The sequence below is a fragment of the Bufo gargarizans genome, chromosome 4 (assembly GCF_014858855.1).
Source record: "Bufo gargarizans isolate SCDJY-AF-19 chromosome 4, ASM1485885v1, whole genome shotgun sequence".
Classification (NCBI taxonomy): domain Eukaryota; kingdom Metazoa; phylum Chordata; class Amphibia; order Anura; family Bufonidae; genus Bufo; species Bufo gargarizans.
The window spans coordinates 96,366,761-96,391,929 of record NC_058083.1 but is presented as its reverse complement, the minus strand read 5'-3'; the positions used below and the strand labels follow the sequence as shown (position 1 = coordinate 96,391,929).

The following is a 25,169-nucleotide window of genomic DNA, read 5'->3' as shown; positions in this document are numbered from 1 at the left end:
AATATTCGCGATAAAAATTTGGGATTACAATATTTGCAATCAACATTAGCAGTAATGAGAAGGAAGGCACCAGAATCCTTCGGGGAACTCTCTGGGTTAAAGGGGTTCTTCTACTGGATGGTAGTCGAGGTGTCTTCGGTGGTATGGGTTTTAGGTGCAGGGAAGGCAGATGTATTCATGACGCCTGCAGTGTTTTACTGAACCTGATCCAAAGGTCATCAATATGCAAAAAGGCATTTACAGCGTAACAGCCTAGTCAGTTCCCAAAAGTTGCATAAGGGGTTGTTTTCCTCTATAGCAATCAATCTTCCTCTCTTGTTTCTCCAGGCTGGTGGGATGTACTATCTCTGCTGTACTGTTTGGTCATATACTTCACTTCACAATAGCTGTGATATCCTCTCTAGGAATACTATCTCATGGCTGGTGGCCTTTCTGTCTTTGGTTATGGTGGGCAGCCGGTAGCTTGGAATCTCTCCACCATATGCAGAGGAGACTAGAGCCTGATAAACAACAATTACCTTCCTTTGCCAATATGCTCACTCCCTCTCTGGGTTGCCTGGATCTTCTGTAATGTTTCTCTTCTATGTGCTGGTACATGGAACTATCTGTGGAGTCTAGATAACTCTTCACAATGGCTGCTGAGGTTTTGCTTCTACCTCAGACAACACACTACACTGTACCACTGTACTGTACTGACTTCCTTCTTAGGGGAAAAGGATGGTGTCAGCCCCTGAGGTCTGTTATGACTTCCCACTCCCTATGCAATTGTGTGGGAACTGAGGCACAAGCACATTTTCATGAAACATAATTACAGTGTGTAGCTGTGTGTTTCAGGAACCTGCATCAGTATCTCCTATATATCTGCTTAGCATCTTAGATCATTAGGTCAAAAATCACGAATTAGGAGGCACTTACTAATAAAGATGTCTTTTCAGTTCTACATAGAATTTCCATCCCAAAACTGGGTAGCTAGGCTTGCCAGCACCTCGGGCAAGGATTTAGCATGATTGGAGGGGAAATCATGAACTGTGGGGAAAGAAGGGAATGCTAGGATTTGGGATTTTTCAGCACAAACTAAGGCCCCTTTCACACGAGCGAGTTTTCTGCGTGGGTGCAATTCGTAATGTGAACGCACTGAATCCTGACCCATTCATTTAAATGGATCTGTGTACATCAGTGTTGTTTTTCACGCATCACGTGTGCGTTGTGCGAAAATCACAGCATGTTCTTTATTCTGCATTTTTTCAAGCAGCCCTGGCCCCATAGAAGTAAATGGGGCTTCAGTGAAAAACGCATTGCATCTGCAAGCAGGTGTGGATGCGATGTGCTTTTCACTGATGGTTGCTAAGACATGCTGTTTGTAAACCTTCAGTTTTTTATCATGCTCGTGAAAAACATATCAAAACGCATTGCATCTGCGTGGAAAAAAACTGAACAACTGAACGCAATCGCAAACAAAACTGACTGAACTTGCTTGCAAAATGGTGCGAGTTTCACTGAACGCACCCTGAACGCATCCCGACCTAATCTGTCGCTTGTGTGAAAGAGGCCTAAAAGCCTCCACACTAAAAGTACCACCACATAATGAGAAAGACAAGACCAAGTATGTCAGATATTCAGGTTCCTAAATAACACTAAAAGCAAATTTATGAATGTAAAGTGATGTGTGATTGTTTTTTATTTTTATTTTGGCCTTTGAACAGACCAGACAATTAATACCTATAAAACTCCAAATTTCCTACATAACCATGAGAGGGATCTTGCTGCACATTAATTATTATTGTGTTCTATGTATGAATTGCATGCAATAAGCAACTTTGCTCCCTCTAGTAATGGCTGCAGGTTATATGAATTTGACCTTTTAGCTCCATGTTAGGGTTGAGCGGACCCGTGGATGTTCGGGTTCACCAGGTTTGGCCGAACTTCAGGTAAAAGTTTGGGTTCGGGACCCGAACTCGAACCCGAACCCCATTGAAGTCAATGGGGACCCGAACTTTGGTACACTAAAATGGCTGTAAAATAGTCATAGTGAGGGCTAGAGTGCTGCAAAAGGAAGCAAAATGGGGGCAAGAGCAGGACAATTGCCCTGCAAGCAAATATGGATAGGAAAATGACTTAAAATAACATAGAACATAAACAAATGAATAAATAATAATCTTGAACTACGAGGCGGAGGTCCAAGTGAGGTGGCTGTGTAGGTGGAAGAGGTGGTGGAGGAGGCGGTAGCCAACACTGTTTTTGTTGATCTTTTATTTTATTTATTTTTTCCTTCATTTATTTATTTTTAATAAATTTGGGAAGACCCCAAAATATTGGGAACTAGAAAAGAGAATGCAAAGAGAAAGTGCGCTGGAGTCTAACAATGACTGGGTGCAGCAGGTATACTTGTCTATTCAGCACAAGGTAAGGACAAGTCCTGTGGAATCCATGCCTGGTTCATTTTAATGAACGTGAGCTTTTCCACATTTGCTGTGGACAGGCGGCTGTGCTTGTCTATGATCACCCCCCTCCGCTGTGCTAAACACACGTTCGGACAATACACTGGCCGCAGGGCAGCACCTCCAAGGCCTAAAGGGCAAGCTCAGGCTATGTGCCCAATTTGGAGACCCAGAAGTTGAATGGGGCAGACCCATCAGTCAGTACGTGTAGGCGTGTGCACACGTACTGTTCCACATGATGCACGGGCCAATCACAGCCATGCCATTAGTAGACATGGCTGTGATGGCTTCTAAGTGCCCACAGCTTAAAAGCTTGTTGATTGGCTGCCCTGCAGCGTTTCAACAAGCTTTATGAAATGCCCGAACACCGAAATCGAACCCAAACTTTTCCCGAAAAGTTAGGGTCCGGGTCCGGATACCCGAACTCGCAAAGTTCGGTACGGACCTGAACTTTACAGTTCGGGCTTGCTCAACACTACTCCATGTCTATACATGAAATCAGAATTTTTAGGGATGTTCAAAGAAGCACATACATGATAGATCTGGGGGGCTACTAGTTCTGTTCTGCTTTAATTTTGGATAGAAGTATTTTTGTTCTCTATAAGTAATTTTAGTATTAACAAATAAACCCTCTTGTTATTTCTCCAAAGGCTCATATTTCGCTGTTGCCATTGCAAAGGCAAGCGATCAGAACATCTCAATGAAGAATCTTAAAGGTAAAAAATCATGTCACACAGCCGTTGGACGCACCGCTGGATGGAATATACCTTTTGCTCTTGTCCATAGCGAAACTGAAACTTGTGATCTGTGTAAGTTGACGCTGACTTAAGAAAGAGTGCATGGTTTTCTGATTCTCTAAATGTTTTTAGGTACTAGTTTCCTTAGCTTGACAAGCATGAAGCAGTTTTAATAAAAAATATTTGTGCAGTGGCTCACCAGTTTAGTATTATGGAGTGAGGTGCTCTATCATCGGCACACCCAAAAGCCGTTAGATGCAGGGGAAAAAAATTGTAAATAAGTATGAAATGCACACTCTCACTAGTTGCTGCACTGAATGAGTTTGGAGACTGTGATAGTTACAAAATGGTATATATTTTTTTTTTTTTAAATATAAGAAATTTGGTATAAAAAGGTAACAAAGCAGTAGGGGTGGGGAGTCTTCTCTTCGTGTTGGATATCTGTATTGGGATTTGTTATGATGTCTATTGCTGGCTAAGTATACTGGATAGTGATGTATATTCGGCTGGGAATTATAGTGTTTAGTTACAATTATATATCATATCCGCCTTTGCTGAATACATCAAATGCATAAAGTGCCAAGTGCTCAATATAGTGCTGGGTACATAGATATGTTGAGTACATAGATGTAAAATGAAGATAAACTTATGCTGGATACATAGAGTGCCAGATTTCGGCTGAATACAAAATATAAATAAATGCTGAATAAAGTGCCAAGTGCTCAATAAAGTGCTGAATTCATAGATATGCCGGGTACATGGATATATAAGCTTATACCGAATACATGGAGTGACAGATCTTGGCTGAATAAATAATTCCTTAGTATCAATTAAAATGCTGAGTATTAATTAAAACCTCAGTGAAAAAATATATATATAGGCTTTGGCTTCTTGGGACAGTACACAACAAATATTTCCCAAAGATATTTGGCCTGTTTGAGTGATAGATATGATGTTAGTTCCTGGGTGACAACACAATGAATGTCATCAATCGTATAGTGTTGACGATTCAGGTTAGTAGTTCACTTGTTTTTTAAGCGTTGTGTGGAAATCATATAAAAAGTCAAATAAAATTCCTATAGACAAAAGGTTGTATAGGCAAAAAAGAGGTAGTTCCACTTTGAATCGATAAAAATGTTGGGTTTTTGGTACTTTACCACTCCGCTGTGTGCCGCTCTGCTCGTCCGTATTGTCCACAATCTCTTTTTGCCCTGCAAAGACCTACGCGGCGTCCCACGTGGTCCGTTGTGCGTATATAGTGGACGTCCCACGTGACTAAAGGCGGGGCAACACGTCACTCTCGGAGTGGTTGTGATTCGTCCTTAGTTTCAGGGCGGAAGTTTCACTTTTGGAGTGTTGGATTGTAATTGGCTTTTAGCTTTTGGTCCTGCAGGAAGCGGCAAACAGTTAAATTTCAAATCATTTCAAATCATTTCAAATAACTTCAGTAATCCAGTAATCTTAACGTGTATAGCCCTCGATTTCCTTTTGCCAAACGCGTTTCGGAGCCTATTGCTGCTCCTTTCTCATTGGCTTATAGTAGTATACTGGAACTAATGAGGGTGTTTTAAACAGTTTTCTTGAGATGGGCGTTACCCAATTAGGTAATCTCGAAAATCCGGACTGGATTTCGTTAGATTTTGTTTTTGTTGCTGGATAAAACGCATTGATAGTTGCATATCTATCATTTAAACAGGCCAAATATCTTTGGGAAATACCTGTTGTGTACTGTCCCAAGAAGCCAAAGCCTATATATTTTTACTGAGGTTTTAATTAATGCTCAGCATTTTAATTGATACTAAGGAATTATTTATTCAGCCAAGATCTGGCACTCCATATATCCATGTACACGGCGTATCTATGAATTCAGCACTATATTGAGCACTTGGCACTTTATTCAGCATTTATATATATTTTGTATTCAGCCAAAATCTGGCACTCTATGTATCCAGAATAAGTTTATCTTTATTTTACATCTATGTACCCAGCACTATATTGAGCACTTGGCACTTTATGTATTTGATGTATTCAGCAAAGTTGGATATGATATATAATTGTAACTAAACACTATAATTCCCAGCCGAATATACGTCACTATCCAGTATACTTAGCCAGCAATAGACATCATAACTAGGGATGAGCGAACTCGAACTGTATAGTTCGGGTTCGTACCGAATTTTGGGGTGTCCGTGACACGGACCCGAACCCGGACATTTTCGTAAAAGTCCGGGTTCGGGTTCGGTGTTCGTCGCTTTCTTCGCGCTTTTGTGACGCTTTCTTGGCGCTTTTTGAAAGGCTGCAAAGCAGCCAATCAACAAGCGTCATACTACTTGCCCCAAGAGGCCATCACAGCCATGCCTACTATTGGCATGGCTGTGATTGGCCAGAGCACCATGTGACCCAGCCTCTATTTAAGCTGGAGTCACATAGCGCCGCCCGTCACTCTGCTCTGATTAGCGTAGGGAGAGGTTGCGGCTGCGACAGTAGGGCGAGATTAGGCAGATTAACTCCTCCAAAGGACTTGATTAACTGATCGATCTGCAGCTGTGGATCATTGAGCTGCTGATCCTCAATTGCTCACTGTTTTTAGGCTGCACAGACCGTTTGTCAGTCTCATTTTTCTGGGGTGATCGGCGGCCATTTTGTGTCTTGTGGTGCGCCAGCACAAGCTGCGACCAAGTGCATTTAACCCTCAATGGTGTGGTTGTTTTTTGGCTAAAGCCTACATCAGGGTGAAGCTGTCACACCAAGTGCATTTATCCAGCAATAGTCTGTTCATTTTTTGGCCATATACAAAATCAGGGGCAAGCTGCGCCTGTCACCAAGTGCATTTAACCCTCAATGGTGTGGTTGTTTTTTGGCTAAAGCCTACATCAGGGTGAAGCTGTCACACCAAGTGCATTTAACCAGCAATAGTCTGTTTATTTTTTGGCCATATACTACATCAGGGGCAAGCTGCGCCCGTCACCAAGTGCATTTAACCCTCAGTAGTGTGGTTGGTCAAGCTGTGACACCAAGTGCATTTAACCAGCAATAGTCTGTTCATTTTTTGGCCATATACAAAATCAGGGGCAAGCTGCGCCTGTCACCAAGTGCATTTAACCCTCAATGGTGTGGTTGTTTTTTGGCTAAAGCCTACATCAGGGTGAAGCTGTCACACCAAGTGCATTTAACCAGCAATAGTCTGTTTATTTTTTGGCCATATCCCAGTCTAATTCTGTCACTAAATCCATACCGGTCACCCAGCGCCTAAATACTAGGCCTCAAATTTATATCCAGCTAAATCTGTCCCTAGTGCTGTAGCTGGGCGAGTTATTTAGTGTCCGTTCAAGCACATTTCTTGTTCTGGGTTGAAATACAATTCCCAATTTAGCAATTTCATAATTTAGTGGTTCCTGCTATATCAGAGCTATTTGAAATCTATCCTAAAAAGGGTATATAATATTGAAGGTGCACATTGGGTCATTCAGAATAACTTCACACACACCCGCTACTGTGTATTTCCAAGTCTAATTCTGTCACTAAACCCATACCTGTCACCCAGCGCCTAAATACTAGGCCTCAAATTTAAATCCCTCTAAATCTCTCGTTACCCACCGCTGTACTGTTGTTGCTGGGCAAGATATTTAGTGTCCGTCAAAGCACATTTTTTGTTCTGGGTTGAAGTACAATTCCCAATTTAGCAATTTCATAATTTAGTGGTTTCTGCTATATCAGAGCTATTTGAAATCTATCCCTAAAAGGGTATATAATATTGAAGGTGCACATAGGGTCATTCAGAATAACTTCACACACACGCTTCTGTGCATTTCCAAGTCTAATTCTGTCACTAAATCCATACCGGTGACCCAGCGCCTAAATACTAGGCCTCAAATTTAAATCCCTCTAAATCTCTCGTTACCCACCGCTGTACTGTTGTTGCTGGGCAAGATATTTAGTGTCCGTCAAAGCACATTTTTTGTTCTGGGTTGAAGTACAATTCCCAATTTAGCAATTTCATAATTTAGTGGTTTCTGCTATATCAGAGCTATTTGAAATCTATCCCTAAAAGGGTATATAATATTGAAGGTGCACATAGGGTCATTCAGAATAACTTCACACACACGCTTCTGTGCATTTCCAAGTCTAATTCTGTCACTAAATCCATACCGGTGACCCAGCGCCTAAATACTAGGCCTCAAATTTAAATCCCTCTAAATCTCTCGTTACCCACCGCTGTACTGTTGTTGCTGGGCAAGATATTTAGTGTCCGTCAAAGCACATTTTTTGTTCTGGGTTGAAGTACAATTCCCAATTTAGCAATTTCATAATTTAGTGGTTTCTGCTATATCAGAGCTATTTGAAATCTATCCCTAAAAGGGTATATAATATTGAAGGTGCACATAGGGTCATTCAGAATAACTTCACACACACGCTTCTGTGCATTTCCAAGTCTAATTCTGTCACTAAATCCATACCGGTGACCCAGCGCCTAAATACTAGGCCTCAAATTTAAATCCCTCTAAATCTCTCGTTACCCACCGCTGTACTGTTGTTGCTGGGCAAGATATTTAGTGTCCGTCAAAGCACATTTTTTGTTCTGGGTTGAAGTACAATTCCCAATTTAGCAATTTCATAATTTAGTGGTTTCTGCTATATCAGAGCTATTTGAAATCTATCCCTAAAAGGGTATATAATATTGAAGGTGCACATAGGGTCATTCAGAATAACTTCACACACACGCTTCTGTGCATTTCCAAGTCTAATTCTGTCACTAAATCCATACCGGTGACCCAGCGCCTAAATACTAGGCCTCAAATTTAAATCCCTCTAAATCTCTCGTTACCCACCGCTGTACTGTTGTTGCTGGGCAAGATATTTAGTGTCCGTCAAAGCACATTTTTTGTTCTGGGTTGAAGTACAATTCCCAATTTAGCAATTTCATAATTTAGTGGTTTCTGCTATATCAGAGCTATTTGAAATCTATCCCTAAAAGGGTATATAATATTGAAGGTGCACATAGGGTCATTCAGAATAACTTCACACACACGCTTCTGTGCATTTCCAAGTCTAATTCTGTCACTAAATCCATACCGGTGACCCAGCGCCTAAATACTAGGCCTCAAATTTAAATCCCTCTAAATCTCTCGTTACCCACCGCTGTACTGTTGTTGCTGGGCAAGATATTTAGTGTCCGTCAAAGCACATTTTTTGTTCTGGGTTGAAGTACAATTCCCAATTTAGCAATTTCATAATTTAGTGGTTTCTGCTATATCAGAGCTATTTGAAATCTATCCCTAAAAGGGTATATAATATTGAGGGTGCACATTGGGTCATTCAGAATAACTTCACACACACCCGCTACTGTGTATTTCCAAGTCTAATTCTGTCACTAAACCCATACCTGTCACCCAGCGCCTAAATACTAGGCCTCAAATTTAAATCCCTCTAAATCTCTCGTTACCCACCGCTGTACTGTTGTTGCTGGGCAAGATATTTAGTGTCCGTCAAAGCACATTTTTTGTTCTGGGTTGAAGTACAATTCCCAATTTAGCAATTTCATAATTTAGTGGTTTCTGCTATATCAGAGCTATTTGAAATCTATCCCTAAAAGGGTATATAATATTGAAGGTGCACATAGGGTCATTCAGAATAACTTCACACACACGCTTCTGTGCATTTCCAAGTCTAATTCTGTCACTAAATCCATACCGGTGACCCAGCGCCTAAATACTAGGCCTCAAATTTAAATCCCTCTAAATCTCTCGTTACCCACCGCTGTACTGTTGTTGCTGGGCAAGATATTTAGTGTCCGTCAAAGCACATTTTTTGTTCTGGGTTGAAGTACAATTCCCAATTTAGCAATTTCATAATTTAGTGGTTTCTGCTATATCAGAGCTATTTGAAATCTATCCCTAAAAGGGTATATAATATTGAAGGTGCACATTGGGTCATTCAGAATAACTTCACACACACCCGCTACTGTGTATTTCCAAGTCTAATTCTGTCACTAAACCCATACCTGTCACCCAGCGCCTAAATACTAGGCCTCAAATTTAAATCCCTCTAAATCTCTCGTTACCCACCGCTGTACTGTTGTTGCTGGGCAAGATATTTAGTGTCCGTCAAAGCACATTTTTTGTTCTGGGTTGAAGTACAATTCCCAATTTAGCAATTTCATAATTTAGTGGTTTCTGCTATATCAGAGCTATTTGAAATCTATCCCTAAAAGGGTATATAATATTGAAGGTGCACATAGGGTCATTCAGAATAACTTCACACACACGCTTCTGTGCATTTCCAAGTCTAATTCTGTCACTAAATCCATACCGGTCACCCAGCGCCTAAATACTAGGCCTCAAATTTATATCCCGCTGAATTTGAATACAATACATTGGGCCAAATAATATATTTGTTGTTGTGGTGAACCATAACAATGAGAAAAACATCTAGTAAGGGACGCGGACGTGGACATGGTCGTGGTGGTGTTAGTGGACCCTCTGGTGCTGGGAGAGGACGTGGCCGTTCTGCCACATCCACACGTCCTAGTGTACCAACTACCTCAGGTCCCAGTAGCCGCCAGAATTTACAGCGATATATGGTGGGGCCCAATGCCGTTCTAAGGATGGTAAGGCCTGAGCAGGTACAGGCATTAGTCAATTGGGTGGCCGACAGTGGATCCAGCACGTTCACATTATCTCCCACCCAGTCTTCTGCAGAAAGCGCACAGATGGCGCCTGAAAACCAACCCCATCAGTCTGTCACATCACCCCCATGCATACCAGGGAAACTGTCTCAGCCTCAAGTTATGCAGCAGTCTCTTATGCTGTTTGAAGACTCCGCTGGCAGGGTTTCCCAAGGGCATCCACCTAGCCCTTCCCCAGCGGTGAAAGACATAGAATGCACTGACGCACAACCACTTATGTTTCCTGATGATGAGGACATGGGAATACCACCTCAGCATGTCTCTGATGATGACGAAACACAGGTGCCAACTGCTGCGTCTTTCTGCAGTGTGCAGACTGAACAGGAGGTCAGGGATCAAGACTGGGTGGAAGACGATGCAGGGGACGATGAGGTCCTAGACCCCACATGGAATGAAGGTCGTGCCACTGACTTTCACAGTTCGGAGGAAGAGGCAGTGGTGAGACCGAGCCAACAGCGTAGCAAAAGAGGGAGCAGTGGGCAAAAGCAGAACACCCGCCGCCAAGAGACTCCGCCTGCTACTGACCGCCGCCATCTGGGACCGAGCACCCCAAAGGCAGCTTCAAGGAGTTCCCTGGCATGGCACTTCTTCAAACAATGTGCTGACGACAAGACCCGAGTGGTTTGCACGCTGTGCCATCAGAGCCTGAAGCGAGGCATTAACGTTCTGAACCTGAGCACAACCTGCATGACCAGGCACCTGCATGCAAAGCATGAACTGCAGTGGAGTAAACACCTTAAAACCAAGGAAGTCACTCAGGCTCCCCCTGCTACCTCTTCTGCTGCTGCCGCCTCGGCCTATTCTGCTGCTGCCGCCTCGGCCTCTTCCTCCGCCTCTGGAGGAACGTTGGCACCTGCCGCCCAGCAAACAGGGGATGTACCACCAACACCACCACCACCACCTCCGTCACCAAGCGTCTCAACCATGTCACACGCCAGCGTTCAGCTCTCCATCTCACAAACATTTGATAGAAAGCGTAAATTCCCACCTAGCCACCCTCGATCCCTGGCCCTGAATGCCAGCATTTCTAAACTACTGGCCTATGAAATGCTGTCATTTAGGCTGGTGGACACAGACAGCTTCAAACAGCTCATGTCGCTTGCTGTCCCACAGTATGTTGTTCCCAGCCGGCACTACTTCTCCAAGAGAGCCGTGCCTTCCCTGCACAACCAAGTATCCGATAAAATCAAGTGTGCACTGCGCAACGCCATCTGTGGCAAGGTCCACCTAACCACAGATACGTGGACCAGTAAGCACGGCCAGGGACGCTATATCTCCCTAACTGCACACTGGGTAAATGTAGTGGCAGCTGGGCCCCAGGCGGAGAGCTGTTTGGCGCACGTCCTTCCGCCGCCAAGGATCGCAGGGCAACATTCTTTGCCTCCTGTTGCCACCTCCTCCTTCTCGGCTTCCTCCTCCTCTTCTTCCACCTGCTCATCCAGTCAGCCACACACCTTCACCACCAACTTCAGCACAGCCCGGGGTAAACGTCAGCAGGCCATTCTGAAACTCATATGTTTGGGGGACAGGCCCCACACCGCACAGGAGTTGTGGCGGGGTATAGAACAACAGACCGACGAGTGGTTGCTGCCGGTGAGCCTCAAGCCCGGCCTGGTGGTGTGTGATAATGGGCGAAATCTCGTTGCAGCTCTGGGACTAGCCAATTTGACGCACATCCCTTGCTTGGCGCATGTGCTGAATTTGGTGGTGCAGAAGTTCATTCACAACTACCCCGACATGTCAGAGCTGCTGCATAAAGTGCGGGCCGTCTGTTCGCGCTTCCGGCGTTCACATCCTGCCGCTGCTCGCCTGTCTGCGCTACAGCGTAACTTCGGCCTTCCCGCTCACCGCCTCATATGCGACGTGCCCACCAGGTGGAACTCCACCTTGCACATGCTGGACAGACTGTGCGAGCAGCAGCAGGCCATAGTGGAGTTTCAGCTGCAGCACGCACGGGTCAGTCGCACTACAGAACAGCACCACTTCACCACCAATGACTGGGCCTCCATGCGAGACCTGTGTGCCCTGTTGCGCTGTTTCGAGTACTCCACCAACATGGCCAGTGGCGATGACACCGTTATCAGCGTTACAATACCACTTCTATGTCTCCTTGAGAAAACACTTAGGGCGATGATGGAACAGGAGGTGGCCCAGGAGGAGGAGGAGGAGGATGAGGAAGAGGGGTCATTTTTAGCACTTTCAGGCCAGTCTCTTCGAAGTGACTCAGAGGGAGGTTTTTTGCAACAGCAGAGGCCAGGTACAAATGTGGCCAGCCAGGGCCCACTACTGGAGGACGAGGAGGACGAGGATGAGGAGGAGGTGGAGGAGGATGAGGATGAAGCATGGTCACAGCGGGGTGGCACCCAACGCAGCTCGGGTCCATCACTGGTGCGTGGCTGGGGGGAAAGGCAGGACGATGACGATACACCTCCCACAGAGGACAGCTTGTCCTTACCCCTGGGCAGCCTGGCACACATGAGCGACTACATGCTGCAGTGCCTGCGCAACGACAGCAGAGTTGCCCACATTTTAACCTGTGCGGACTACTGGGTTGCCACCCTGCTGGATCCACGCTACAAAGACAATGTGCCCACCTTACTTCCTGCACTGGAGCGTGATAGGAAGATGCGCGAGTACAAGCGCACGTTGGTAGACGCGCTACTGAGAGCATTCCCAAATGTCACAGGGGAACAAGTGGAAGCCCAAGGCCAAGGCAGAGGAGGAGCAAGAGGTCGCCAAGGCAGCTGTGTCACGGCCAGCTCCTCTGAGGGCAGGGTTAGCATGGCAGAGATGTGGAAAACTTTTGTCAACACGCCACAGCTAACTGCACCACCACCTGATACGCAACGTGTTAGCAGGAGGCAACATTTCACTAACATGGTGGAACAGTACGTGTGCACACCCCTCCACGTACTGACTGATGGTTCGGCCCCATTCAACTTCTGGGTCTCTAAATTGTCCACGTGGCCAGAGCTAGCCTTTTATGCCTTGGAGGTGCTGGCCTGCCCGGCAGCCAGCGTTTTGTCTGAACGTGTATTCAGCACGGCAGGGGGCGTCATTACAGACAAACGCAGCCGCCTGTCTACAGCCAATGTGGACAAGCTGACGTTCATAAAAATGAACCAGGCATGGATCCCACAGGACCTGTCCGTCCCTTGTCCAGATTAGACATTAACTACCTCCCCATAACCATATATTATTGGACTCCAGGGCACTTCCTCATTCAATCCTATTTTTATTTTCATTTTACCATTATATTGCGATGCTACCCAAAGTTGAATGAACCTCTCCTCTGCCTGTGTGCTAGGCCTAAATATATGCCAATGGACTGTTGCAGTGGTGGCTGACATGAAGCCTGATTCTCTGCTATGACATGCAGACTAATTCTCTGCTGACATGAAGCCAGATTGTCTGTTACGGGACCTCTCTCCTCTGCCTGGGTGCTGGGCCTAAATTTATGACAATGGACTGTTGCAGTGGTGGCTGACGTGAAGCCTGATTCTCTGCTATGACATGCAGACTGATTCTCTGCTGACATGAAGCCAGATCCTCTGTTACGGGACCTCTCTCCTCTGCCTGGGTGCTGGGCCTAAATTTATGACAATGGACTGTTGCAGTGGTGGCTGACGTGAAGCCTGATTCTCTGCTATGACATGCAGACTGATTCTCTGCTGACATGAAGCCAGATCCTCTGTTACGGGACCTCTCTCCTCTGCCTGGGTGCTGGGCCTGAATATATGCCAATGGACTGTTGCAGTGGTGGGTGACGTGAAGCCTCATTCTCTGCTATGACATGCAGACTAATTCTCTGCTGACATGAAGCCAGATTGTCTGTTACGGGACCTTTCTCCTCTGCCTGGGTTCTGGGCCTAAATTTATGAAAATTGACTCTTACAGTGGTGGGTGACGTGAAGCCTGATTCTCTGCTATGATATGAAGACTGATTCTCTGCTGACATGAAGCCAGATTGTCTGTTACGGGACCTTTCTCCTCTGCCTGGGTTCTGGGCCTAAATTTATGAAAATTGACTCTTACAGTGGTGGGTGACGTGAAGCCTGATTCTCTGCTATGATATGAAGACTGATTCTCTGCTGACATGAAGCCAGATTGTCTGTTACGGGACCTTTCTCCTCTGCCTGGGTTCTGGGCCTAAATTTATGAAAATTGACTCTTACAGTGGTGGGTGACGTGAAGCCTGATTCTCTGCTATGATATGAAGACTGATTCTCTGCTGACATGAAGCCAGATTGTCTGTTACGGGACCTTTCTCCTCTGCCTGGGTTCTGGGCCTAAATTTATGAAAATTGACTCTTACAGTGGTGGGTGACGTGAAGCCTGATTCTCTGCTATGATATGAAGACTGATTCTCTGCTGACATGAAGACAGATTCTCTGTTACGGGACCTCTCTCCTCTGCCTGTGTGTGTGCTGGGCCTAAATATATGCCAATGGACTGTTGCAGTGGTGGCTGACGTGAAGCCTCATTCTCTGCTATGACATGCAGACTAATTCTCTGCTGACATGAAGACAGATTCTCTGTTACGGGACCTCTCTCCTCTGCCTGTGTGTGTGCTGGGCCTAAATATATGCCAATGGACTGTTGCAGTGGTGGCTGACGTGAAGCCTCATTCTCTGCTATGACATGCAGACTAATTCTCTGCTGACATGAAGCCAGATTGTCTGTTACGGGACCTCTCTCCTCTGCCTGGGTGCTTGGCCTAAACTTATGAAAATGGACTGTTGCAGTGGTGGGTGACGTGAAGCCTGATTCTCTGCTATGACATGCAGACTGATTCTCTACTGACATGAAGCCAGATTGTCTGTTACGGGACCTCTCTCCTCTGCCTGTGTGCTGGGCCTAAATATATGCCAATGGACTGTTGCAGTGGTGGCTGACGTGAAGCCTCATTCTCTGCTATGACATGCAGACTAATTCTCTGCTGACATGAAGACAGATTCTCTGTTACGGGACCTCTCTCCTCTGCCTGGGTGCCGGGGCCTAAATATCTGAGAATGGACTGTTCCAGTGGTAGGTGACGGGAAGCCAGATTCTCTGCTATGGAACCTCTCTCCAATTGATTTTGGTTAATTTTTATTTATTTAATTTTTATTTTAATTCATTTCCCTATCCACATTTGTTTGCAGGGGATTTACCTACATGTTGCTGCCTTTTGCAGCCCTCTAGCTCTTTCCTGGGCTGTTTTACAGCCTTTTTAGTGCCGAAAAGTTCGGGTCCCCATTGACTTCAATGGGGTTCGGGTTCGGGACGAAGTTCGGATCGGGTTCGGATCCCGAACCCGAACATTTCCGGGATGTTCGGCCGAACTTCTCGAACCCGAACATCCAGGTGTTCGCTCAACTCTAATCATAACAAATCCCATAACAGATATCCAACATGAAGAGAAGACTCCCCACCCCTACTGCTTTGTTACCTTTTTAAACCAAATATTTTATATTTTAAAAAATATATATATACCATTGTGTTACTATCATTGTCTCCAAACTCATTCCGTGCAGCATCTTGTGAGAGTGTGCCTTTCATACTTGAAAAAGTTTTAGCCAGTTTATCATGGGCTCCCCAACCCAATGGGTTTGTGTTTGCCTGGCGGTGGGTCCATTGAGCTTGGAAAAACAGTTGGGAGGTGTCATACTCTCTGAGATAGTAACATAGTAACATTGTATATAAGGCCAAAAAAGAAACTGTGAGGTAGAAGCCAATTTTCCCCACTTAAGGGGGAAAAAAATTCCAGACTCTAATGAGGCAATCAGATAACTCCCTGGATCAACGACCCCTCTCTAGTAGCTATAACCTGTAATATTATTACACTCCAGAAATACATCCAGGCCCCTCTTAAACTCTTTTAGTGAACTCACCATCACCACCTCCTCAGGCAGAGAGTTCCATAGTCTCACTGCTCTGACCGTAAAGAATCCTCTTCTATTTTTTTGTACATACCTTCTTTCCTCCAGACATAGAGGATGTCCCCTTGTCACAGCCACAGTCCTGGGGATAAATAGATGATGGGAGAGATCTCTGTACTGACCCCTGATATATTTATACATATCAATTAGATCTTCCCTCAGTCGTCTTTTTTCTAAACGGAATAACCCTAATGTTGATAATCTTTCAGGGTACTGTAGTTGCCTCATTTCAGTTATTGCTTTAATTGCCCTCCTCTGTACCCTCTCCAGCTCTGCTATGTCTGCCTTGTTCACAGGAGCCCAGAACTGTACACAGTACTCCATGTGTGGTCTGATTAGTGATTTGTAAAGTGGTAGGACTATGTTCTCATTACGGGCATCTATGCCCCTTTTTGATGCAACCCATTATCTTATTGGCCTTGGCAGCAGCTGCCTGACACTGGTTTCTACAGCTTAGTTTTCTGTTCACTAAAATACCTAGGTCCTTCTCCATTGCCAGTGTTACCCAGTGTTTTACCATTTAGTATGTATGGGAGACTTGCATTATTCCTTCTCATATGCATAACTTTACATTTATCAGTGTTAAACCTCATCTGCCACTTATCTGCCCAAGCCTCCAATCTATCCAGATCCCTCTGTAGTAGTATACTGTCCTCTTCAGTGTTAATTACTTTACACAGTTTAGCGTCATCTGCGAAAATTGATACTTTACTATGCAAGCCTTCTACAAGATCATTAATAAATATATTGAAGAGAATAGGGCCCAATCCTGACCCCTGAGGTACCCTACTAGTGACAGTGACCCAATCTGAGTGTGTACTGTTAATAACCCTCTCCGGTTTTGACGATCCTTTCTAAACGGACTGTAACCCTGTACATTAACCGCCCAGTCATAGCTATCATCCAGCCATGTCTCAGTTATTCCCACTATGTCATAGTCCTCCTCACACATCACTCATTTCAGTTCCCCAGTTTTATTAGTCAGGCTTCTGGCATTAGTATACATACATTTAAAAGGTTTATGTATATTTTTGTACCCTACTCTTTTCCTTCTGAGCTGTTCTAGTCCCTCCTTCCATTTCTCTCCCAGTCCCATTACCTTGCCCCCAGTCTCTATCTGCACTATCTTCCCATCCTATAACGTAATTACCCTCCCCCCAGTCCCTAGTTTTAACACTCCTCCAACCTTCTAGCCATCGTTTCGCCCAACACAGCTGCCCCTTACCCATTGAAGTGCAGCCAATCCCTACCATAGAGCCTGTAGCCAACAGAGAAGTTGGCCCAGTTCTCCAGGAACCCAAACCCCTCCTTCCTACACCAGTTCTTTGAGGTCCTTGGCCTAAGCTTTTGACCTAAATCCCTAAAATCATTTTTAAGGACGCTCCACCTTCCTCTAACTTTGTCATTGGTTCCGATATGGACCATGACCGCTGGATCTTCTCCAGCCCCTCCTTATAATCTGTCAACCCGATCCGCAATGTGTCGAACTCGAGCGCCAGGAAGACAACACACCGTTCGACGATCCTGGTTTTTGTGACAGATTACCCTATCTGTACCCCTAATAATTAAGTCTCCCACTACCAGCACCTGTCTGGCCTGCCCTGCACTCCTGATCCCCGTACTTACTGGAGCCGACATTCCCCTGACTGGCAGAGGAAGTGTCTGGCTGCAGCAGTGCTCTCCCTTCACTGACATCCCCCTCATCTGCCAACTGTGCAAACTTATTGGGGTGTGTCAGATCAGGGCTAGCCTCCCTGGCACTATGTTGGGGGTTGTTGCTGGGTTAAATACACACTCAGATCAAATACCGTACATCTACCAGACTGTCTTGCTGCTCTTATTCAGACCTTCTTACATGGGAGACTATGTATGTAGACCAAGTATGAAGGAGTATCATGTATGTAGTAAGGCAATATAACAGCAAACAGAAAAGCAAGTGTTAAAAGTGACCCCCCACCCCCACACTCTCTGGGGAAATCTGGGCTAGTCTACAAAGGAGAATGTAACCTTCGCTCAGTCACGGAGGACTGCATGGCAAAATACTATGTATTCTGTCAGTTAAAATTAACAACCCCTACAGGTGCAGATGTCACAATTTATAGTGGACTTTTACATTTATTCAGCTGGCAGGATGGTAGATAAGATCTGTGAGACAACTGGTCTCACATTACAACATTTCTATTAACCCTGTGGTGTGAACATTAGCAGTAGATATTATACAACATGTTTGAACTTAGTTCATGTTCTTTTACAATTTTCAGCAACTTTCTTTAAAGAGAGCTGTGCACCTGGTGCTGATGTTAACTCAAACCTCTGCAAATTGTGTGCTGGTGACCCACAGAAACCACTGGATGACTCAAAATGTTTGGCAAATAACAAAGAACTGTACTATGGCTACCATGGAGCATTCAGGTATCATAATGTTTTTGCTTATAACTTGTGAACAGAAGAATAGCTAAAGAGATGGAAAGGTAGCAGTTGCTCCCAGGCTCTGGTGTGTGGGGGGCCCTAAAGGGCCGCTGCCACACGAGATGACATCACTTTTATAAATGGCACATAGTAGTAGGGGGTAGTGTTGAGCGAATCAAAGCCAAACAAATTGACTTCGATCCAAATTTCAGGAAAAATTTGATTCACTGCGAAGCCAAATTTCCTCGCACTTTGTGGCAACGAATCACTTTTTTTCTGAAATGGCGTTAAAAATAAAATGCATACTCACCTCATCCATTTTCTTGCAAAGAGGCTGTCGCAGCCATCTCAATTGCAGAAACCGTGCAAAATCTTGCGTGGGGTCTCGTGTCACGTCATCACGTCACTGCGCTGGCCGGGCACGGTGACATCATCACATTACTGCGCAAGATTTTGCCACAATGTCTTCAATCAAGATGGCCGCGATGGCCTTTCAGCAATCAAATGGATAAGGTTTGTATTTTTTTTAAACCAGATTAACTCTTGAAAGGCCATAATTTTAATCTCCGATGCCGCTGTCAGCAATGAACGCAGCATCTGAGGGGTTCAATGATGGGGGCAGCGCGATCGCTGTTCCCATCATTTCAACTGCTACATGCAAAGAAATGCATTCCGCGACAAAGTAATTCACCACAAATCAAATTTCTTTGTGAAATTCAGCAAAGCAGCTGAATTTAATTTTTCAGAACTTTGCTCATCTCTAGTCGGCGGTGTTGGGCCAAGAAACGTAAAGTTGTGCCTCTGTCTCTGGAGAATGTAAAACAATGTTGTAGATTATTCTGGATATACATCTCTTACAGTCTTATCATATAATTTAACTGCTCGCTGCCCTATGACACATTTGTCATCATACGTATCAAACATACTTTCCAGTGTGATCAGGTTATCACTGCTGTGGTGTTCACGCTGGCAATACTGGAACGATGGCTGAAACAGACAGCTGCAGTTTAACTATTTAACAGTTAATATCCAAGAGACTTCTGATCACCACTAGTGTTGAGCGAGAATATTTGAATCACGAATTTCAATTGCGAATATCGCCACTTCGAGAATTCGCGAATATTTTGAATATAGTGCTATATATTTGTATTTGCGAATAGTGTTGATCGCGAATATCGGCACTTAGCAACATCCCTAGCAACCAATAGGAAAGTTGCCTACCCCTTAGTGTTGACTGCGAATATTCTAATCGTGAATATTTATCGCGAATATATTACATTGCCGATTTTCGCAATCAAGTAATCAATGATGAGATCACAAATTCTCGAATTTGCAAATTAATGGCGAATATTCAAAATATCGCAAATACGAATATTGCTCATTACTAATCACCAGCAGTTAATTTCTTGGAGTCATGATCAATAATGACTGAGGAATCCAGGGGTAGAGAAGGGTAGAGGTTCTCCTTAGATGGTCTCATAGGGAGTAAACAAACCATAATCCATTGAGGGATCCCAGATGTAGCTGGCCATGCTGCTTGTTAGGGCCATTTTAATGGCAATTGACACATTTGGGGTCATTTATATATTAATTTTAATGTATGTGGGGATAAAAAAAAATGTAATTCTGTATTATTTAAAAAAAAGCTTTCTTTGGATTCTGCAGCTTTTTTTGTTTCACACTACATATCAGTTGCAGAATGCTGCTCTGTGATAAATTCACTTGGTCTCCAGATCCTCTCTCCTCTCCTTAAACGATCTTTGAAGCTAATCTATAATCAAATCAAAATTTTACACGCTCATAAATCAACTTAGAACTAAGTTTAAGAGACTTCAAATAAGTGGCTATCCATATAAAGCATACAAAGTGGCTTTTCATTGTATCTCATAGAAGGGAGGTGACAAAATCTTTCTCATCATGAGACATTTCCTTTAACAGAAAGATACACATCATGCCTGCCTATTTTTAAAGAGGAGCCATCTGTACCTTTACTGCAGACTGCTGACAATTCATTCATAACTTCAGGCAGTTATGAAGGAACGGTACAACATAGAGACATAAGAATAGATGTTACAGAATTGTTAGTACTTGGGGAATGCAAGTAGTTACTACAGCAGACACCTCTGGAGACAGGTCCTCTTTAAGGTTTTGAAATAATCTTTTAACTAAGACTAAAGAAGTTTTCATGTTACTTGCACTTTTACATGTGACAGGATAATCATGGGCAGAATTCATAAAGCATTTGTCAACTTTCTAATGTCACACAAATGGTTAAGTCCCAGTGTAATCTTTCTATTTTTCTACTCCGATAAAGGTGCCTTGTTGAGAAAGGAGATGTTGCTTTTGTGAAGGACGCGACTGCCTTTGAGGTCTTTAATGGTAAGTATTCCCCTATATACTCCTCATATATGTACACAGATGGACGGCACGCTCAGTAGTCCCTGTAGGCAGTGGATAAGTGATTGGATGGAGTGGTCGCATTTTTACTGTGGCACCTGTGAACATAGACCATACATACGACAATAGGACCATGCACCAATGATGCTTCATTAAAGGGACTGTCCTATAAGGTGTACATTTACTTTTAAGGGGTTGTGGCACCTGTGATGCATCATTAAAAGGACTGTCCAGGATTTTTATATTGATTGCCTATCCTCTGGACATGCTATTAATATCTGATCTGTAGGGCTCCTACCCCACTCCCGTCAATCAGCTGTTCCCGAGTAGCTCCGGTGTCAAGAGTAAGCACTAAAGCTACACAGTTCAATCCATTGTGTAGTAGATGAAGCTTGTTATCGCAGAGCTCCTTCTATTCTCTTCAGTGGGTTAACTTTCACCTTTCTAATGGATAATCATCTCTTACTTAGGCTACATGCACACGACCATGCCGTTTTTTGCGGTCCGCAAACTGCGGATCCGCAAAAAACGGAAGCCCATTGTAGCCATGCCTATTCTTGTCCACAAAACGGACAAGAATAGAACATGCTATATTTTTTTTTTTTGCGGGGCCACGGAACGGAGCAACGGATGCGGACAGCACACGGAGTGCTGTCCGCATCTTTTGCGGCCTCATTGAAGTGAATGGATCCGCACCTGAGCCGCAAAAACTGCGGCTCGGATGCGGACCCGAAAAACGGTCGTGTGGATGAGGCCTTAAACCGATGTCTCCTCAAGGCATAGCATAGGACTCAATAGATCACTGCGGATCGAGACCCCTGACTATCAACCATCATCCATGTGGGGGATTGGGAAAAGTTTATAAGTAATCCCCTATCCACAGGATAGGGGATAACTAGCTGATCTCTGGTCCCAGTATTCAGATCCCCACAATCCTGAGGAAGGATGGAGGATGGCTCACTCCTTCTAAAGGAGAGACAGGTTGAGCATGCGCCCTGCAGTGCCATTTATTCTCTTTGGCCGAGCGCTGTACTCAGCTTTCTCTGGAGCTCCTGTTGAGAATGAATGAAGCATTGCGCATGGATTCTTGGGATCGTGGGGATCCGAATGCTGGAGATCTGCTAGTCATCACCCGTCCTTATAAATTTGCCACAACCCTTTAATGGGGTCTCTTTATATTTATCATCTATAAGCACATAATACCAATCTGTATTATTAAGGAGACCATAGCTTGCCATGTAGCACAAATAAGGGGGTCTATATCAGGACCAGCTGTCCCCTTATATATTCAGTGTATGTTGGCAGCAGCATAGACTGAATCAGCACAAATGGTGATTTTAGGTGCTACATAAAAGATGCAATCACCCAGTGAAGAAGTGTTTGCTTGTCCACTGGGTGATCAGCAGCACTTGTACACGGGGCAGTTATAGAGAATGAACGCTTAACTGACCCCAGTCCTTGACCTTTGTGAAAGGGCTTTTGCTAAGATTAATTTTGATTCTACCTTCTTTCTAGATAATCCTGAATGGCTGAAGAATATGAAGAAAGAGGATTTCCGTCTACTATGTAGAGATGGCACTAGCAGACCCTTGTCGGACTATAACAAGTGCAACCTTGCTCAAGTTCCCGCTCATGCTGTTGCTACTACACCAAGCAGAAAAGACGTGGTTGTAAGAATTCTTAAAGAACAGCAGGTCAGAAAAAGGCTTCTATTTTTTTTTTCTACTGAATTTATCATCAAATAAAAAAGAAGTCACCTGTATCCTCTGTCCAGATTGTGTCCCTGCTCCCCATCCTGTAATGTGACCTCCTTGCGATGGCTTGTACATGTATATAACACAAAGCACTTTAAAACGGCCCTGTGGTCTTAAAAGTTTTTGCATCAATTCTTTTGTTTTTGTTTTCAAGATCTTTGCTTGTTGTCATTGAATGGGAACCTTCATTCTTTACTTTCAAGGGATAAAATCTGTCCTGGCGACATGATAGACACAGGTGGAAACCACAAGACACAGCTGTGATATTTGTACTGTACCTGCAATGAGCCATGACCAGTTCAGGTTTTCTTTTTCTTGAAGTGAACAATGAAGGCTCCATTAGAATAACAGCAAGTAGAGATCTGGAAAAAGATAATAATAATAATGTAAATAAGAAAATTATACAACATTTAATTGTGAACATATTGTATTTGCTCAAGCCTTCCCTACCCCTGTAACCTTTACATGACCATATCAAGCTTTTTGTTTTTTCTTTACAAGGCTATGTTCACTATTATATCAAGCTTTTTGTTTGTTTCTTCACCAGGCTATGTATGCTCACTAATATATCAAGCTTAGATTTTTATTTATTTTTTTACAAGGCTATGTTCCTTATTATATAGTTCCGCTACTTTGTGTTGGGTAATGAGGCACTTGCGCTAGCTTGATCGATCCACTAGAAGAAAACTCCTACTTAAGTTCAAATGTTTAACTTCTTTTTATATTTTAGATTACATTTGGAAAGAACAACAACCAGTCCCAGTTCAGCATGTTTAAGTCTTCAGGAAGGAGAGATCAGCTCTTCAAGGATTCTACAGAATGCTTACGTGAAATTAAAGTGGCGACAATGAATGAGTTCCTTGGAAAGGAGTACTCCGAAGTTATGTCTTCACTTAGCAAATGTACACAATCAGGTACAGTACTTTATCTATTTTCTAGCTTTTCTTTAGTTTCTCGGATTCTTAGATTTCTATATTTCTATAAGAGCCAATGTCAGTTCATTCAAGCTGTGGTGGTCAACCCAATAAATATTGAGGACCTCAAAGGCAGCCATTGACTCCATCAAAGGGTTGCCATCTCATTCAGCCAAAGCAGAGTAAAGGCACACATGCACCTATATGTTAATTACACAAATGTATTTGGGGTGTTTTCTGCATATATTTTAAATAGTTGAATATAGGTTTGGACTCAACATAAGAAAAAAGTGCCAGAAACACAGACCATAGACATACAAAATAAAAATCCCATGCCTAGATGTATACACAGAAATGTGACATAACTTTTGGGAATAGCAGCGATACCACTGTGCCCACATGACAGAGGAGGAAACAGGGTAGCTCAGTACCGTAGGTTCATGTTTGATCAATGTACTGGGAAAGGAAGCTATATGAGTTTGCATCAGGCACATAAGGGCCACATATGCACCCTGGGTCAGATAGACATCACTGTCCTCTAAGCAATTTTTAGAAGCAAATTTACCATAGTTTTTTTTCTCTTTTATCCACAGAACTGCAAGCAGCTTGCACCTTTCATACCTGCAAGATCTAAAAGATTTAGTCCTGGTCGAATATTGTCACCTATATTCCTACTCATTTATTGCCTTGTTACTCACGTTAAAAAAATGAATGTCCTTCCTTCACACATTTGTCACATGCCTGTCATCTTACAATAAATAGAGTGAGATTTTATTTTACATAATGTTTTTTTTGCTCAGATCACCATTATTATCATACATTGTAATAGAGATGAGCGAATCACTCGAGATTCGGTTTGGTTCAGGTTTACAGAATTTATGAAAAAATTCGGTTCAGTCCCAAATCAAAGTTGCTCCAATTGCCCTGGAAATCGGTATATAACCCACGGTAGCCTCCTAGGAATTTTTAGGATAACTTGTGGAATGCAATGACAGCAATAGTAAATGATGTCTGAGTAACATTGACATACATAGCTATGGGTAAACACACACTTGACTGTGTTAACATACAGTATGTTTAAAAACACACCGCGTGGCACATGTGTTATGTTTTTTAATATTCCTAAGATTCTAAAAATTGTCCCTTATTGGAGCAGATTATTTTTTAACAAACATGGTGTTATGGGATGAAAAAAATGTGGTTTGGGCCATGCCCATACAACACGGACAAGGATTGATTGTCAGAATAAAAAATTGCTTGTTGTGAACAAACCTAAAAAAATTATCCCTGTTAATTGGGAGCAACAGCAGTGCAGTGTGGACTGCATGCGGTCACAATAGTGCCTGCAGAAGACGCATAGCATTGAACATATAAGGCTGTCTATGGATAGTAGGTAGTGTTGAGTGAATTTTAGCCAAACAAATTAACTTTGATGCGGATTTCAGGGAAAATTTCACAGCAAAGCCACATTTCCTTGTGCTTTGTGGTAACAAATCTATTTTTCCTGAAATGGCGGCAAAAAAGAAATTACATACTGACCTCATCCATTTGCTCACAGAGAGGCTGTCACGGCCATCTTAATTGAATATACCGTGCGAAAACCTGCGCAGGGTAATGTGTCATTTTTTTGCTGGATTAACCTCTGAAAGCCCACAATTGTAGTATTAGATGTCACGATCAGCAATGAACGAGGCATCTGAGCAGTTCAATGACAGAGGGCGGTGTGATCGCCATTCTCTGTCCTTGCGCCTGCTACATACAAAGGAATGCGCTTCATGATAAAGTAATTTGTCATGAACCGAATTTGAGGCGGGAGCTGTCCGCATGCTGCCATGCCTCAGCCTAGTGTGGCAAGTGGAAAAGTTGCTCCATCATATTGAGGAGACTGAACAGGCTGCTGCTACTGCTGCTGCT

General features: G+C 43.7%; 1 protein-coding gene across 1 annotated transcript in view; it reads left to right on the top strand.

Annotated features, from left to right (window-relative positions):
* LOC122935613 (serotransferrin-A-like) overlaps window positions 1–24,034 on the top strand; it is a 68,710-nt gene extending 44,676 nt beyond the window's left edge. The window contains exons 12-17 of the mRNA XM_044291395.1: window positions 3,089–3,247; window positions 18,043–18,193; window positions 20,505–20,569; window positions 22,103–22,281; window positions 23,072–23,255; window positions 23,849–24,034. Coding sequence (XP_044147330.1) covers window positions 3,089–3,247; window positions 18,043–18,193; window positions 20,505–20,569; window positions 22,103–22,281; window positions 23,072–23,255; window positions 23,849–23,889 — 779 coding nt within the window. The 3' untranslated portion in view covers window positions 23,890–24,034. The remainder of the gene's footprint in view (window positions 1–3,088; window positions 3,248–18,042; window positions 18,194–20,504; window positions 20,570–22,102; window positions 22,282–23,071; window positions 23,256–23,848) is intronic.
* Window positions 24,035–25,169: the final 1,135 nt, after the last annotated feature.